General features: G+C 37.4%; 1 protein-coding gene across 7 annotated transcripts in view; it reads left to right on the top strand.

Moving 5' to 3' along the window:
• Nucleotides 1–13,486, top strand: part of Dlg2 (discs large MAGUK scaffold protein 2) — a 1,657,078-nt gene that overhangs the window by 166,369 nt on the left and 1,477,223 nt on the right. For all 7 annotated transcript variants that reach the window (XM_075952981.1, XM_075952978.1, XM_075952983.1 and 4 more), the window contains exon 3: nt 12,040–12,185. In XM_075952981.1, coding sequence (XP_075809096.1) covers nt 12,040–12,185 — 146 coding nt within the window. The remainder of the gene's footprint in view (nt 1–12,039; nt 12,186–13,486) is intronic.

Here is a 13,486-nt window from a genome sequence, read left to right as displayed (position 1 = left end):
AATTGACTTTTCAGATAATTTGAATGCTCATGTTTATAAGCAATATTTTTGGGATTAGCCATCAGCTGTCCTGTTATTTCAAATGAAATGATTACAGACTGCTATTTAATCCATTCATTTGGATGTGATAATTTTCTCAAGTAGTGGTTGACATTAGGTGTTTTAATCTGTCAAAGACACACTCTTCAATACATGGTACAGAACTAACCTTCTGGGATTTGCAGAGGTCAATCCAGTCTTGTGATTATAACTTTTTTTGTTACTAATAAATTTAAAATAGGAGCAAAGTGAAACAGAGTAGAAACCAAAGCAATGGTCTTCTTTTGGAAAGTTATCCTGAGTCCCTGAATATTAGATTTGAAGAATTGAGTTGGAAATGTACTTTTGCAAGCAAAAATGGATTGTTTTTTTTCTATAAAGCACATGTCTCTAGAGATAACATCTCTGTGTGCACTGAGTAGCATTGGTCTCATCTCACTGGGCGAAAGGTCTGGATGACCTAATGATCACTAAGCAGAATATAAAGTAAATTTATAGTTCAAGTGCCTCATGGTAAATTTTTTCCCGAAGTCTGGCTTTGATTTTTTATCTATACTACTATCTTTTGCGGCTTACTTCATTATAAAATTAGCTATGATTCCTTAGAAAATTATTCTACACTATTGTACAGTAAGCAATATGGCAATATGTATTGGTTAGTTTCTTTGTGGACTTTAAAGAAAATTCTGAAAAACCGATAATGTAAAACATCTTCTTTTTAATATTTAGTTGTCTCCAAGTTTTTTTTAACTCTCCTGGCAGTTTGCAGCCACCTTTCTGCCTCCTCCTGGCAGTCGTCTGCTCGGAAGATTCGGTCCCTGGAGCCTAAGCCCTCATTCTGCTGGAGATTTTGCTGATGGAGAGAAACTAGATAGCTGTAGCTCACACCGTGCAGCTGAGATTAGTTAAAATACCCTGGGTAGCAGGCGTTGGAAAGCTGTAGAACGAGCTCCCTAGGGTTGATTTTTCTTCCACCTGGTGATCTGGAGAATTTATTTTTTTGTCATTATGCTATGTTTGTTTGATTGTTTGGGACAGAGCCTTGTGTAGCTAAGACTAGTGTTGGACTTGCTATGCCACTTAAGATGACCTTGAACTCCTGTCCTTGCCTTTGCTTCCCAAGTGTTGGGATTAAGGTGTGTGATAATTCGCCTGGCCCAGAGGATTTTGACATTGTAGTAGTGTTTCTTTTTTTAATTTCAATTTTTTTTAACTTTTTGGCATTTGATTGCATCCAATACACCCTGAGTTTTCTGTTGTGCTTGACTAGAGCAGGCTGTAGTGAATTTACTATCAAGCGCAGATTGCACAATGATATAGACACCACAGAGCCTGGTGAACATTTCAGTTTCTCTGTTTATAATTGCAACAACCTGAAAAGATCAACTGCAGAGAATTATCCCATACTCTGACTGCCCAATACATAGCAGGTGTGTTAGGCAGACACTTTGACGCTGTTATAAAGTACGTGTCATACAAACCTCAGAGAGGAACATTTATTTTGGTATCATGGCTTCAGACCAGCTCAATTACCTTGGGCTCAAAGCAAGGCAGGGCATTGCAATGGTACTTCCACTCATGGCGACTGCCCACTTCACAGTACCTCAAAGGAAAGGGATAGCGCACCATGCTAGCCAGCTTTTTCTTCCTTTTTTTCCATCCAGTTCCCAAACATATTGGATGTTGCTGTTCTCATTAAGAGCAGGTGCCCCCTCCTCATGAATCCTCTCTAGAAATGCCTTCACAGATACTCTAGGGGATGCTTTGCTGGTCTCCCTACCCGAGTCAAGCTGACAGCCTACATTAGTGATCACACTGCGTAGTACTCATAATGCTAACTGATTGCTTCTCTTTCTTTCAGTGATTGATACTACTATCCAATCACTGGCTGGATGACATTTGGGATTTATTTTTCAGGGGTGGGGAACATGAAGAAAATTGGAACTTAAAGCTAGTCCCATACAAGATTCTTTCCAAGGTTTTTAGGGTTAATACAGTAAATCTTTGCAGGATACAAAGAACTCATAACATTCTAATACCTTGAGGTGAGATTGAAAATTGTCTCTTAAGTTTAGAATAAGCCACACCTGGTGGTTGTTTGGGAACACAAGTGTTGATAAATGATACTGATTTGCATCAATAATTTCTGGAATTTATTTAGTGCCTGCTTTTGAGCAACTCAAAGTATCATCCTTATTAATTAAAGATGTTTTAATTAAAAATTATTTTAGATGTTATATTTTTAAAGTCATTATTTGAAGCACAAAAATACCATGTGTTGCTTAATGCACATCTTAATGCATTTCTTTGAGCATTTCAACTTCAATTAGCCAACTTTTTAGACTTTATAAATAAATTTTCTTCCTCTGCAAGTATTTAATTTTGCTTTATTGTTCTGAGTTTCTCCACTCTTCTTATTTCTGGAAAAATGACTCCTGGTCAAACATATGCTGTGTTCAGGTATTCAGTATTGAATGAGAACTCTTGTGCATATCTTACCAAGTTGACCACGGAATAATAGTTGACTTTTATTGAGCATGTTCTAGGTAGTGAGCTCTGTGGGATTCTTATGTATGTAAATTTCATGAGCAAAGAAATGGAGGAATGGATGAATGAAACAACTTAACCAAAGGTGACATATTTAGTAAGAAGCAGAGCTGGAACCTATCAGAGCTCATATTTTAACTTCTGGGTTATTATTTAGTTTGAGTATCTCCAATTCAGAAACCTGAAGCCTGAAAATGTTTGCTGATGTGATATCCGCAGTAAATTCTATGAATTACCCTATATTAATGATAGAGTGGAAATGCAGGTATACCAACATGCAGGCAACTGAATAATGTTAACTTCAAACCTGAACAAATTTGCATTCAGATTTAGGTTTTATTCCCAGGACAGCTCATTATAGATATGCAGATATTTAAAAAAAAATCAAAAAAAATCCCTAAAAACTGTTTCACATCTGCTTCCAAGCTTTTTGAATAATGGATTCTCAACATATATTGCCTCATTTATATCATGCTGATTTGGTTTGTTTTTAAAAATCATATTCTTCTCTTCATACTTTTTTCTTCTCGAGTCTCCTTCATGTGTCCCTGGAGGGATCTAAATTCTCCAATTATTCTTTTCACCTAGCTTCAGTATTTCTTTTTAGAAAAACTATGTATTCTGATATAATTTAAATCCTATAGAAAATTTATAGCTAGCACTAGAGACTCCTGAATATTCATTTACTCAGTTTCAAATTTTATATTTTATTTGCTGTGATGGTTTGAATGAAAAATAGTGCCATTGATACATATGATTGAATATTTTGTTTCTAGTCTGTGGAACTATTTGTAAAGGATTAGAAGGTGTGGACTTGTTGGAGGAGGTGCGTTACTGGAAGTGAATTTTGAGATTTCAAAAGCACACACTAGGCCCACGGTGCTCTCTCTCTCTCTCTCTCTCTCTCTCTCTCTCTCTCTCTCTCTCTCTCTCTCTGCCTACTGCCTGCACATCAATGTAAAGCTCTCAGTTTCTCCTCACACACTGTGCCTGTCTACTTCCCCCCATGATGATCATATACTAATCTTATAAAACTGTACACAATCTTCTGTAGAGGATGTGGAGTAAGGGGAACACTCCTCCATTGCTGGTGGGAGTGCAAACTTGTACATCCACTTTGGAAATCAGTATGGCAATTTCTTAGAAAATTAGGAAACAACCTACCTCAAGACCCAGCAATACCACTTTTGGGTATATACCCAAAGGATGCTCAATCATACCCCAAGGATACGTGCTCAATTATGTTCATAGCAGCATTATCCATAATGCCAGAACCTGGAAACAACCTAGATGCCCCTCAACCAAAGAATAAAGAAAATGTGGTACATTTACACAATGGAGTACTTCTCAGTGGTAAAAAATAATGACATCTTGAAATTTGTAGGCAAAAGGATGGATCTAGAAAAAAGCATATTGAGTGAGGTAACCCAGACCCAGAAAGACAAATATCATATATACTCACTCATAAGTGGCTTTTAGACATAAAGTAAAGAAATATTCCTTTCATGGATTTCCTACCATTTTGACAAGATTTTTGTTACTTTTTGATACAAAAAAACTTGCCCCAGACTCATTAATTTCCATGCTGTAATCAATCTTGAATAAGCCTTCCCTTAAAAGCCCTCTTTCTTATTAGTCGAGGAAAGTGTTTTGAATCTGAAGTTCCACTCAGTTTCTTCCTGTGTCTCCCTCTTTTCTTTCCACCCCTACTTCCCCTACTCTCTTACTCCGTTCTTCTTGCCCTTCATTGTCCCTACCTTCTGCTTCTTTTATTCCTTCCTCCTTGAGCTTTGTGTAGGAGCAGAGGACACCCGGGCCTTTCAGAAGACTGGAAATGTGCTGGTCCCTTTAGAGCAGTACGAACATTTCCTCCTGCTCTGATCCTGCATCTTCAGTATCTACCGAGTTACATCTGGACTAAGTCCTTTGTACTCATCTGCTCTTTGCTTCTTTGTCTATGGGATACTCAGTTTCTATCAACCAGTCACCTTCTTCTCATTCTATTTTTGGCTGTGAAATTCGAATTATGTTGTCTTTTCATGTACATTCACCTTCAATTTATATTTATTCTTCATATTCTTGCCTTTAATTATCAAGTTGACACAGACTGTTGTCATCTGAGAGAAAAGTCACAATTCAGGAATTTTTGAAGTAAGGTTGGCTTGTGGGCATACCTGGATGGACTTGTCTTAATTTTTAATCAATAAAAGAAGGCCCAGCTCATGATGTGTTGCACCATCCCTGGGAAGGTGGTTCTGGGCTATATATTAACTAAACATGAACCTGTGAATGAACAAGCTATCAAGCATTATATTGTTATGGTTTCTGCTTTGAGCAGCTGCCTTTACAGTCCTCAGTGATGTAACCCAAATAAACCCTATCCTGCCCTAAGTTTATTTGGTCATGGGCATCTGTTCCAGCAACAGAAAGAGAGCTAGAACACCTTATATTCAACTCCATTCCTCTACTCTCAGGTAATTCCCTTTAAGAAAATTGTCTGGTTGCAAAGAGTAAGGTAGACACTGACTATACTGATAAAGCTTTTATTGAGTACTCTACTCAGTGCCTCAGTGTACGGCAGTCTGCGACTCAAACGGACCAAAGCAATGATGACATTTTATTTTGTAGAAGAGGAAGTATGAGATCGTTTTGTAGCATAAGAAAATTGAAGATGAGGATTTATCTGATTCTCCAGACAGAACCAAGTGCTCCAGGAAGGGGAATGGAAGCTCAGGCTTGCAGATTGTAACATCATTAGATACAGTAAAAACAGTGTTGTATTGCTTGTCTCAATTATTAATCAGGTGCGGGGTACTGAAAGCGCCACAGAGAACACACTATGTTGAAGAATAAGGCACTTGTTTCCAAAGGAAGAACATCTTCCAAGATTATGTTCTCAAGGTTGTAACAAAATCCTCAGCTGACTTCAGTGCATTTTTGGCAGTGAACAGCATTGCTGAATGATAGCTAAATATTATATTGCCCAAATAAACCAGTGATAACAACCTCCACAGAGGTTTCCTGTGGTAAAGAAAAGTAACTATAATTATTCCTATAATATTACTTCTTTCGGCATAATTTTTATTCCTGTCTATGATAACAGATGGAAAAGTATACAAATGCATTGTGCTTTCTGCATTCTGGATACTTTCTTGTTCTACTATGCTTAAATAGTTAATCACAGGATAGTTAGTGAGCCATATAATAGAAGAGTCTCATAATTTAAGGGTCTTTTTTTGTTTTTACTAACTCAAGCCAGGCGAATCCCCCCTCCCATTTTAACCACATATATTCAATTTGTCTGATGCCGTTGGTCATTGAAAAATATCAAATCTCATTGTACACGTAAAAGATTGTCCCTTTGGAGAATATCGAGAATTCATCAGCTGTTTCAAAGCATCTCAAACGGGAGCTCTGAGGCATGTTTGAGGAAATGTTATGTCACACTGTGTCTATCTGAAAGTAGATGAAATAGCTCTAGCCCACTAGTTGTTTAAGGGCATCCTTACAAAGATGGTCCCATTTCTCCAGATTCCCTTGAACAAGCCATTTGACAATTGAAGACCTAACTGTCTCAAAATCATCACTGTCAAGGCCAGATCTTATTTGTAAAGGATTTGGGTTAAAACATAAAAGAAATTGGTCTGGGAAGGGACTGTTTCAGGTATCAAGTGTAAGTGGAGTTTGTGTTTCGGTGACCTCACGGCAGAGGAATGATTGTGGTTCCTTTCATCTCACAGCCTGACTTAATCTAAACCAATTTAGTCAGCAATACACCCTAAATAGTTTGTGGTTATTATTTTCCATCCTGCAGTGGTTTTTCTCCCATCCACTTCTCCTACTGATTTCCCTTTCTGTGCAGAAGGCGGCTGCAATAAGTGAGGGCAGCTGCGAGAAAGGAGAGCACGGGACGTTAGTTCTAACCCCAGGCTGCTCTTTCTTAGGTCTAGTGTTACCACTATATCCGGAGATGTGGGCGTTGTCACAGGCTTGTGGAAAATGCTGATCCAGACCCCAATATTCCCAGGGGACTCGTGTGAAATATTAGGCTGAAAAAGATTCATATATTGATTTGGCAATAATTTATAGATTGACTTTAAAGCATATTGTAAACTTAAAATGGATAGGTCTGAAATTCTTAGAGCAATTTATTTTAAATGTTCTCAGAGATTGTAAATCACTTTTTATTTGTCTGAAAAAGAATGTGCACAATGAAATATTGGAGCAGCTAGATACAATAGGTGGAGTCATTCAAATGTTATCTGAATGCCGTGCAGGTTCCAGGAAGTCCTGAGTAAGAGGGCATGTGACTTTGCTCAATAGTTTTCCTTGTATTTGCGTCTTAGGGAGGAAATGCAAACAAACAAAGATCAGCAAACACTCTGTCATGCCAACTCCAAGCATGGCGCTGTTTCCTATCAGAGAATCAATGGCTCTATTGGACAATGTCTGCATTCCTGAGGGGGTTGGCTTTACCGTTGGAAAATGGCGTATTTAATTGAAATGCAGAAAGGTGAATAAAAAACTACTTCTAATATATGCTAGAATTGTAAGCATTAAGCATATTGCAATCTGTTAGAAGGAGAGCAAAGTACCTGGATTCGCTCCCTGCCTCGTCTGTGTCTCTCGGCACCGTTATTTTTCTCTTCCCGATAGCTGCCTGGGTATCGCTACCTCCCCCTCCATTGAACCGAGATTTGGTAAGGTGATTTCTATGTTGATGCTATTTCATATTTAGATATTTGTCTCCACAGATGAAACTGAAGGGGCAGGAGGCTTTCTTTGTGGGGGAAAGGGACATTGAGTCTAGAGGAAGAGTGTGAGAAGACCATGGGATGGGCCTGAGCTCTGGTGGTAGGAATTATGGTGACGAGAGGGAGGGGTGGTAATATGGAAGGGTGCTGATGAGAAAGGCATAAAAAATAATAAATGGACTTATGCTGGCATTAAAAGGAATGCTTTCTAGTTGTAAGTGTAATCTGACCTTGATAATTGAATAACTCCCAAGTTTACCAAATCACTGACTTAACTGAGCCTGCACCCTCTTCCCTAGCACTTTAGTAAGCAGACAAAGGAATGACGTATACTATGAACTTTCTGTCATTGTGGAGGATACGAATGAAATAAGCTGCACATTCACCATAGAAATGCGCTCTCCATGGGTATCCCTATGTGGCCATGTCAGTGCTCCTTACTTTATGTCAAAGGGAAGCTCGTTAACACGAGTCCTTATATCCATATGGTAAGGACTACAGTCCCTTCACTGGGTGTCTAATATTTCAAGATGCGGAGCTTTGGAAATGCTGTGCAAAACCACATTTGCACCCTTAGAGTGATGTAGAGGAAAAAATGGCAATTTTATCTGTAGAAATTAATTGTTTTATTTGTACTTCGTTAACCTTTAAAGGGACTGTAGCTATAGATTTCTGCAGAAATTCTTCTTTAATTGATGCTAAAAATACAACTTGCTTTAGGTTTTTTCTTTAATTCTTATCCCTTTGACTTTTGCAAACTCAACACTCTATATTGCCTATAGTGTATAATATAATAATATAGTATATTATATTATAAAGGCTTATAATAATATAAGCTCTTGCAGTGTTATACTTTCCAAGATTTTTGATCTTTGAAGATTTCCCTTCTGTTTTCAGAAATTTTCAAAGCTGACTTCATAGATACTTTATTAAGAGAGCCAGAATAAAGTTGTAGCCATATGTAAAATTAGAAGATTTTTATACTTTGGATTTTTTTCCCTTTCTGGTCAGGAATTTACTACTATGTAAACCAGGCTGTTCTTTAACTGACAGAGATCCACCTGCCTCTGCCTCTGGAGTGGTAGTATTAAAGGCATGCATCACCACAGTTTTATCCTAGCATTTGATATTGGCTTAGTTGAGCTTGTGTTCATCCACCTTAGGAATTTGTTATACAGAGAATTGAAGTATACTCAGCCTGCAATTCTTATGGTCTTGAAACATTTCATATTTTTAATTGAAAAATGAAAACTTGATACATACTAAGGATATAGTCGTGTTATGTATACAAAGCTTCATGAAAACAAAAGCACATTGCAAACTGACCTTCAAACCCAGAGCTAGATCCTGCCCAGCCTGTCCACTCAGTAACCGTGATGCTGGCACAGCTGCTGAGTTTGGGCTTTACAGTAATGCGAAGTTGATACACATTTAGTGAAAACCATACCTTACCTTTTTATTTTTCCTAGTTTAGTGATACTTGAAAAATCCGTTTACAATGCTGGGCCACAGCAGTGAACTCAAACCGAGTTAGTCAAGCTGTCTCCAGAGTAAACATCTGTTAGACTCAATGTCCTGGGCTGCTAAGCTGTGCTTCTTTCTGGATTAGGTGTATTGTACAATATTCTGACTCACAATGTCAGCTTACATTGTGCACATAACACCATCGTAAGTCCAGGGAAACGGTGCCTCATTTTCACATGCTCCTTTTCTTCGGTCTAATTGTTTTGCCGTGTATATGTATATGGATGCCTAAATGTATAGTTCGCTTTTATACATTTCTGAATTTAAAAAAATACTCATTTTGAGAGATAATTTTGTCACGCAATATTGTAAGATTTATCCATGCGATTTCATATTCTAATTTTTCCACTTCTTTATAAATTTTACTTTGAGGAGATGACTCAATCAATCATTTACTTTATGATGAGCATTGGGTTGTTCCTAACACGTTGCATTGCTGGCTTATGTGGTTATGAACATTGTTGAATTTCAGGAAGTGCAGGGTTTAACTACAAGGCGTACTGAAGCGCAGAAAGAGCTGCTTGTAGCAGAAACAGTTGATCAGTTTTCTGGGAATCAGAACTGTGTTTGGAGTACTTACAGCTATTTGGCCATTTATCCTTGTCATTGCTGTGGCAGACTTCATTATTTTATTGTAAATGGTCTTAGATCATGATGCTCTTTAGCATCTGCCACATTACACATTGGGGATATTTCCCAGTCTTGTCAGTTCTATGTATTTCTTTAATTATGAAAGTCTTGTTCAGATTTTGCTATTATTTTTCTTTGGTTATCATGTGCATTCTTTTTGATTTGTGAACCTCTTTCCTGGGTACTGTTTACCTGCCTCCATGTTGTAAACTTAAGTTACCTCAGTTTGTAGTTTGTAATATTGTTTTTTTTGAGGTGTACCTAAAAATGTAATGAGTTGTGTATGTGTGAGGTGCATCATTTAATATCTGGCTATTTGTATACATTACTAGCATAGCTAGACAGAAAGAATATCCACTCAGATTGAAGGGTTCCCTTCCCTTTCTATTGCTGAGTGACATTCTAGTGTGTGGTTGACCATACTTTGTTTATTGATTATCTATTTATAAGCATTTAGTTTACTTCTATGTACCAACTTCAAACTGACATGGATATGTATTTCCTTTTATTTTAGATAATCACCCAAAACATGATTGACTAGATGGATCAGTAATCGTATATGTAGCTCTGTAGCTTCCAGACTCTTTTTCAGAGTTTTACAATTTTTCCACTGTTACTGCTAATGTATAGAAGTTCCAGTTCCCGCCCCCTCCCTGACCAACTTTCCTGTCAGTGTGTGGGACAGTCAGCCCTGACTGTCACCATTCTACTGAACATGTGGTATTATCTCATTGTGATTTTGATTTTCGTTCCTCAAAAAGGTTTTTGAATAGTCTTTTCTTTTGAGAAGTGTATGTTCTCATTTTCACCAAGTTTTTCATTGGATTTTTTTTTGTAGTTTGAGACTTTTTTTTATATTCTAGTGCAACTATTTAAACAAAGTAAAACAATTCTATGATGATGGCTAGTCTATCTCAAGTATCTGAACATTTTACTCTATTGTATTATTTGAAAATGATTTTACCTTTCTTTAATTGTTTTAAGTTTTTCTCTGTCTTTGGCACTATGAAATTCTATTTTGATTATACATCCTACTAACCATAACATTTTCCTCAACTTTCTTACTAAAAAATTGGAGTAACTCAAGGTTACAAGACTATTAAAATGAGCACCTGTGTGCTTTGTTTACAAATTTCATTGTTAGTATGCCATTGTCCTTGTTGCATGCCACACCAGTCCACCCATGGTGTCATCTATCAGTACATCTTTAAGTAATTACATATTTAATTCTTGAGAGCTACTTTGGTTCTGCCCCATCCTGCCTGACCCTTATTATTTTCTCATCTTTCTGCTTCAGCAATTACACAATTAAAAGCATCGTCTATAGATCTTCTATATTCTGTGTCAGATAAGTGGTGGAACAACAATAACAACCAGACACTTAAGTCTATTTTTTCTAGTTATTGTTCTTTCCTCTGAGTCTCTTTCATATTACCCCCCTCCCCCATTTTGTCACAGTTTTTTTTGTGTGTGTAAAAGATGATGCTTTGAGACCTCCCTTATATGCTTCGATACTAGCAATACTTTAAAGTGTGTGTTCTAGTTAGTGCATAGCTGATTCAAAGGTCATTCAGTCTTCTTCAGTGTCAAAGACGTTGTCCTCAAAAACACCCTTTCCTTAACGTTAGAAAATGTAACCTGACTCCCATTCATCCTAAATCTGACAATGAATTTATAAAAAACATTTCGGGGTCATTTCAAGGTGTGACAGTGGTTGTGCAATGCTCGAAGAGAAGCTGGGAGCATGTCTACTTTGGAGTAGTTTTATACTTAGAAAAAGTTACAAAGACAGGCCAGAGACTTACCATAGATCCGCTTTCGGTTTCCCCAATCGCCAACACCTTCCAACAGTGTTGTCATGAGTTAGTTGTCTTATTTTTCTAAATTTTTGCAGGTTGTAGCTCAGGCTCTCTGTGTTACAGGAGTTTAATGGGCATAGCACGCTGCGTGGGTACATCACGTCTCTCTCTCCTCATGCTCTTCTAGGCCATGACAGTTTCTCTGAGCTTGTGACTCATGTGTTAGGTTTTATCTTCCCCACTATGAATTACTACAAATAGAATAAATACTGATGCTTTTGGTTTACCTGGTTTGTCCTTCCCAAAGTTCACCTTTTTATATTTCCTCAATTTTGCTTTGTTTTTCTCCCAGATGTGAGATGCATAAAATATTGTATGTATTCCTTTCATACTAGATTCTTTGGCTTGTCAATATGCTTGTCTGAAATTCATCCATGTTTTCATAACTCATTATCTCTATGTTCCAATGATATCCTTATTTATGGGCGTCTTATTCTTTTGCTGTTCAACTATTGAACATCTTGTTTGCTTCCTGTGTCCACGAATATGAAGTTGCTGTATTTATTCTGATGCTGTTAAAAAGTCAGTTTCCAGGTTTTCTGTTCTGATTGCTTTAGTTTAGAATACAATTATTCATTTATTTTAACTAGCTACATTTTCATATGTGTGCTACACTACATACGCATGCAAGCTATTTATGAGGTGCTATATGACATTTTGATTCTTTCCTGACATTTCCTTTACAGATATTCAAGAATTTTATGAGGTGACATTATTAAATTCTCATAAAAGCTGTGAACAGAAGATAGAAGAAGCCAACCAAGTTGCACAGAAATGGGAGAAGACTCTCGTTCATGATCCATGCCGTGATGGTCTGCAAACATCTGCAGAGGTATGCTGCGGAAACCCCTCTGAGGCTGGAGAGATGGAGACTCGTGTTTGTAAAGGCTCGGGGCCGTCATTACAGTAGTGTAGTCATTGTTCCTGTGGAATGGCAGCGGTAATATGCTTGCAGTCTTAATCCAGTGCAATCTGGATTTTTCTAAGAGACAATTTAGACTATGAGAAAGGCACGGCTTTCATAGTTGTAGATATGGTTTTTCATATCTGTTAGGACTGTTTGCTTAATTTGAAGTGGCGCAGGTTTGAACATTCACATGACCAACCAAGAAAATAATCCTCCTCCAGAGACACTCTTGGTTTCAAGATGTGGTAGGAATTGGAGCTGACTAATGGGAAAATAGAGTGTGCTAAGTCTGTGATTTTCACAGCAGAGAAACATATCCCAGAGTATGGATGATATGAGTCTTTAGCATGTAGAAGCAAAATACTAGAAGTACTAGTTCTATTTCTTTCTGTCTTTGAATTATTTAAATTAAGTTTTTAATAACTATTTTTTATGTAGGTAAGTCTAGCACACATATATTAGGGCAATGCATATGCATTTAAAATATAACTCACACACTCAAAACAATGTTAAAAGTTAGGATTCCGTGAACAACAGTTTGGAGACCATAGAGTTTATAGTTACCAAAGGGAAACACAAATCAATGTTGTGTTTTGTGTTTATAGCTGAAGACAACTATGGAGTCACAGGCAGAGCAATGATGCTTTCATATATCTGAGGAGCTAGTAGAATCTGAAGGCTATTGTAAGGGGGAAAGTTGTTCTTCAGGGGTTCGGCTTCTGGTATGTTGCTCATGCTCCATTGGATAGCATCATACACATGCATATAGGTTCCACACTCATCGGACGCGGTGGTTTATTAAACAAAACAAAAAGGAAAACATGATGTGTTGTGGGTTGTGATCCAGAATGTGTTTGACGGAAGAGTAAGATGTACATACGATCGAAATCCGTCACATACATTGATGAAATTCTTAAGTTAACACAATGCACACACACATACAGTCACTGTTTTGAAGGGATGAGGGATTAAAACTCGCACTCCATTTCTCAACTCTAGTGCTTTATAGCTTATAGCATATCTTGGACGCTGTAGGAATTCTGTTGCCAATCAATGGCATGGACCTTGGTTACTGAACTTTTTATTTGTTAAAATAAAGTTTCTTGTATACTTTCTGTATTACTTAGAATTGATTTGGAAATGAGGTAGGATGGAGTCTGATGATCGTCTTAGTTACTCTGAGAAAAAAATAACAAGGACAATAATTTCCAAATCAGTAGATGCCC

The sequence above is a fragment of the Microtus pennsylvanicus genome, chromosome 18 (genome assembly GCF_037038515.1).
Source record: "Microtus pennsylvanicus isolate mMicPen1 chromosome 18, mMicPen1.hap1, whole genome shotgun sequence".
Classification (NCBI taxonomy): domain Eukaryota; kingdom Metazoa; phylum Chordata; class Mammalia; order Rodentia; family Cricetidae; genus Microtus; species Microtus pennsylvanicus.
This window is presented reverse-complemented; position numbering and strand designations above follow the sequence as displayed.